The 3,967-nt window shown below is 27.5% G+C and overlaps 1 protein-coding gene across 1 annotated transcript; it reads right to left on the bottom strand.

The window, feature by feature from the left end:
* Positions 1 to 300: 300 nt before the first annotated feature.
* On the bottom strand, positions 301 to 1,244 carry LOC139875835 (uncharacterized). Its single transcript, XM_071863130.1, has 2 exons — positions 868 to 1,244; positions 301 to 706 (listed from the first exon to the last, which is right to left on the bottom strand). Exons 1-2 carry the CDS (start codon positions 1,242 to 1,244, stop codon positions 301 to 303), a joined length of 783 nt encoding a protein of 260 aa, XP_071719231.1.
* Positions 1,245 to 3,967: the final 2,723 nt, after the last annotated feature.

Here is a 3,967-nt window from a genome sequence, read left to right as displayed (position 1 = left end):
TTACAGGTGGGTATAGGATTCGGGCCCATTTGTACCATGCAGCATTTAAATCTTGTGGTCTATCAAAATGATGAATTTTATTGTTTTAAGATAAACCTATGAACTCACCAACCTTTTGGTTGACACTTGAAAGCATGTTTATTCTCAGGTATGAAAGAAACCTTCCGCTACGCATTTGCTCATTTTAAAGACATTACTTGGAGTCGATCATCGCAATGGGACCAGATGTTGGTGACTTCGTCCAGATGGATTAGGACGGGGTATGATATGAATAACAGCAAAGAGCACTCGAGTTAACCCTTAAGCACCACAACCATATGCATAAAAGAGCTTGATTAAAAGCCCCAAACTACCGATATTCAAGCCACCCTTTTCGAACGATGACAAGAAATGATTCCAACTAACCCAATGCATCTTTTTGTTATTGTCCGTACTACCCCAAAAAAATGAAGACCGAATACTCTCTAGATCATTAAATATCGTTTCCAGGCATTTGAAAATAGAGAGATAATAGATACCGAGACTACCAAGAACTGCTTTAATCAACGTTAGTCTTCCGCCAATTGATAACATATTCGCTCTCCACCTCGCTAATCGCTTTCTGAATCTATCAATCGAATCAACGGTTTCCAATTGCAAATACGGTTCATATTCGGCCCGATAGGAAATCCCAAATAAGTAAAAGACAAAGAGGCTCGTGAACATCCTGTTGTGGAAACAAAATTATCAAGTTCCAAAATGGAAACACCTACTGCGAAAATGCTAGACTTCAAAACGTTAATCTTTAAACCTGAATGAACAACGAACTCATTAAATATATTAATGATATTACCCAAGCTCTCCAAGTGCCATTAAAAAATGATCAACGTGTCATCAGCATAAAAAGGATGGGATAAATCGATCGCTGGACAGCCCACATTTGCGCCATGAATACTACCATTGGCTAAAAAATCTCGAATCATCAAATGTAGACCTTCCATAACTATAAGAAAAAGGAAAGGACTCTTCGAATCACCATGTCGTAAACCTCTTTGGATCTCGAACTCATTAGTGGGACTTCCATTAATTAGAATCGAAGCCGGCGAGTTATGTAGACACATGGTAATCCAGCTTTGCCATTTTGGGCTAAAACCCAATATCTGCAGCAAAAAATCAAGATAACGCCATGACACCAAGTCATGCGCCTTTTCGAAATCCACTTTAAAAGCCGACAACTTTTTCTTCAACTTTTTATACCATTCCATTATTTCAGATAAGATTAACGGACCATCAAGAATTTGACGACCCGCAATAAACGCCGACTACTCTTTGCTAATAACCGAATCTACATTCTTACCAAGACGATTAGCCAATATTTTGGTGATAATCTTCTATTGTACTCCAACTAAAGAGATAGGACATAGTTCTTTAGTAATCGAAGAATTGACCACTTTCGAGATTAAAGTAATTAAAGCCGATCTAGCACCTTTCTATAACCTACAGTCTCTAAAAGCCGACGAAATGGTATTTACAATATCAATTTTAAAACTTTCCCAATATAACTTGATAAATTTAAAAGAGATCCCATTGGGTCCTAGAGTTTTATCACTCCCACAATCCCAAACATGGCATAGCATATGGTAGGGATTTAGCATGTAGAAACATGGCATAACATAGTAGTTTGAGTACTTGTGTCTAAAGTGTAAAATAGTTTAAAAGCAAGCATGTGTCTCACCCTAAAGTTATAAAATGAGTAAAAGTATGTAAAAACGGAGTTATGAAGTTCACTTTAAAATAGCACTTCAAATCTTATTCCTCTAAAAGCAATAAGAGCAAATAAACCGACCGAGATCTTAACCTAGAGATATAAGTTAGGTTAATATTTCTCTAAGCAACAATAAAGTCCATAAATTACTTATGAGTTGTTAAACATGTTTGCGTATCCACCATAATCATGTTTAGATGTTATACAACTTTGCCCAAACTTCGGTGCTATCAAGTAAGTCAAGGATCGACCAGGTGTAACCGGGGGCCAGGAACTATCAGTTGGACTATAAGTCAACAACCTTTCGTTTAATCCAAAACCATATTCTCAAATGGCAAACTAGACATCATCCAATCATGACCGTAAGTAGCGGTGAAGTTTGTATAAGTCATATGTTATCGATATGATTATATCTTTCACTAGTTGTGTGTGTATAGGAATACCACACATTTATTAAATTACTTGTATAATATATACATATTATAAGTTCATGTTACATATATCACACATATAATTCTTATACTTATAAGTTATAAGTTATTAATATAATGATATATTAATAGTTTAATTAAAGTTGTACTATTATTATGATAAATAAATATATTAAAAGTTTAGTTATATAAGTTTAATAATATTTATTTAAGTTTAATAATATAAGGTTATTATATTAATAAGTGTATTATATTTATAAAGTATTATATACTTAATATGTTATTATTGAATATAGTCTTGTATACTTAGCATAATATAATACTAATATTTCAGTATTAATAATAAATATAAAAATTATAGTAATATATTTATTTATTTATGTGTATAAATTTATATATATTTTATTAAATAGTAGATTATATATAAAAATTATACATATAATTTTTATATATTTTAAATAATTATATAAAAACCTAAAAATAATATTTTTACAGATTTATATAATATATAATTATATATGTATTTTCCGATTTAAATATACGGCTCTATTGAGTTGACAACAATCGTCGATTTATTGGCGACTTGACTGACTCTTAGATCTTAAATAAAATTCCAGGCAGGATTTAAAACCCATGGAAATTTTGATTCTACCATTTTCATGGCGTCTATTATTATTATTTTTATTCTGTATTTTTAATTTATTTTAAAAAAAAAACTTTTTCCTACTTAAAGGCCGGAGCTCCTCTCGGAAGCAATCTCTTTATCCGTCGAATAAAGAGAGGGATGACTTTCTCTACTCTTGAGAGTGTTTCACTCTGGGTGGAGAAATGACTTGTCTTTATTTCTCGGATAGGGGAAGGATTGTCTACATCTCACCTCCCCCATACACCACTCATGTGGTATTGGGTTTTGTTGTTGTTGTTGTTGTTGTTGTTTCCGATTTAAATATATACGTTTATAATATATAAATTTGTTTTTATTTATAAATAAATACCAAATAATTATAATTTCAAATTTATTGGATAATATCAGTATAAAAATCTATATAAGATTTATAAAAATAATTTTACCTTATTTAACTAATTATTTATTAATTTTTGTTTGTTTTTATTTAGGTTATATATATAAATATAAATAAAATATAAATTTGACTTTAATAAATCTAACTAATTATTATAAACTTATTAAAAATTTATAAAATAATTTTTATACTATTATTATATTTATAAATGAATTTATATACCGAAAATACATATTCATTATATAATTCGATAAATAAATCCAATAAATATTCCAAAAAAATTCATATAATTAAATAATTAAGTTCTAATATAGATCTAATAATTTTTATAATTATTTTATTCTATCTTTATTATTTTTAATAATTTAATCCGATTATAGACATATATTTATATATACCGAATGATAAATAAATAAATAATAATTATTTTGATTAATGAAATAAATAAATAAAATATATTAAACATCAAATAAATAATATTACTAATTTTGATTAGTTTAAAAATAATAATAATTATTATAACCGATTTATTATATTTTTTATATGTTTTGATTAAATAATTATAATAAATAATAAATCGTATATAAATAATTATAAAATTTATTCCGAATAGAAAAAAATAAAAAAATATTATAACTGATATAATACTTATGATTAAATTTGTATGATTTTTAAAAAAATATATAAATATTTAATCTATATATATATATATATATATATATATATATATATATATATATATATATATATATATATATATTATTTATTCT

The sequence above is a fragment of the Rutidosis leptorrhynchoides genome, chromosome 11 (genome assembly GCF_046630445.1).
Source record: "Rutidosis leptorrhynchoides isolate AG116_Rl617_1_P2 chromosome 11, CSIRO_AGI_Rlap_v1, whole genome shotgun sequence".
Lineage (NCBI taxonomy): Eukaryota > Viridiplantae > Streptophyta > Magnoliopsida > Asterales > Asteraceae > Rutidosis > Rutidosis leptorrhynchoides.
This window is presented reverse-complemented; position numbering and strand designations above follow the sequence as displayed.

Coding starts and splice junctions, on each gene's coding strand:
- LOC139875835 (XM_071863130.1), bottom strand. CDS start 1,244: ATGGAATGGTATAAAAAGTTGAAGAAAAAGTTGTCGGCTTTTAAAGTG. Junction 707..867: donor CCTTTTTATGCTGATGACAC/GTTGATCATTTT, acceptor TTTCCACAACAG/GATGTTCACGAGCCTCTTTG.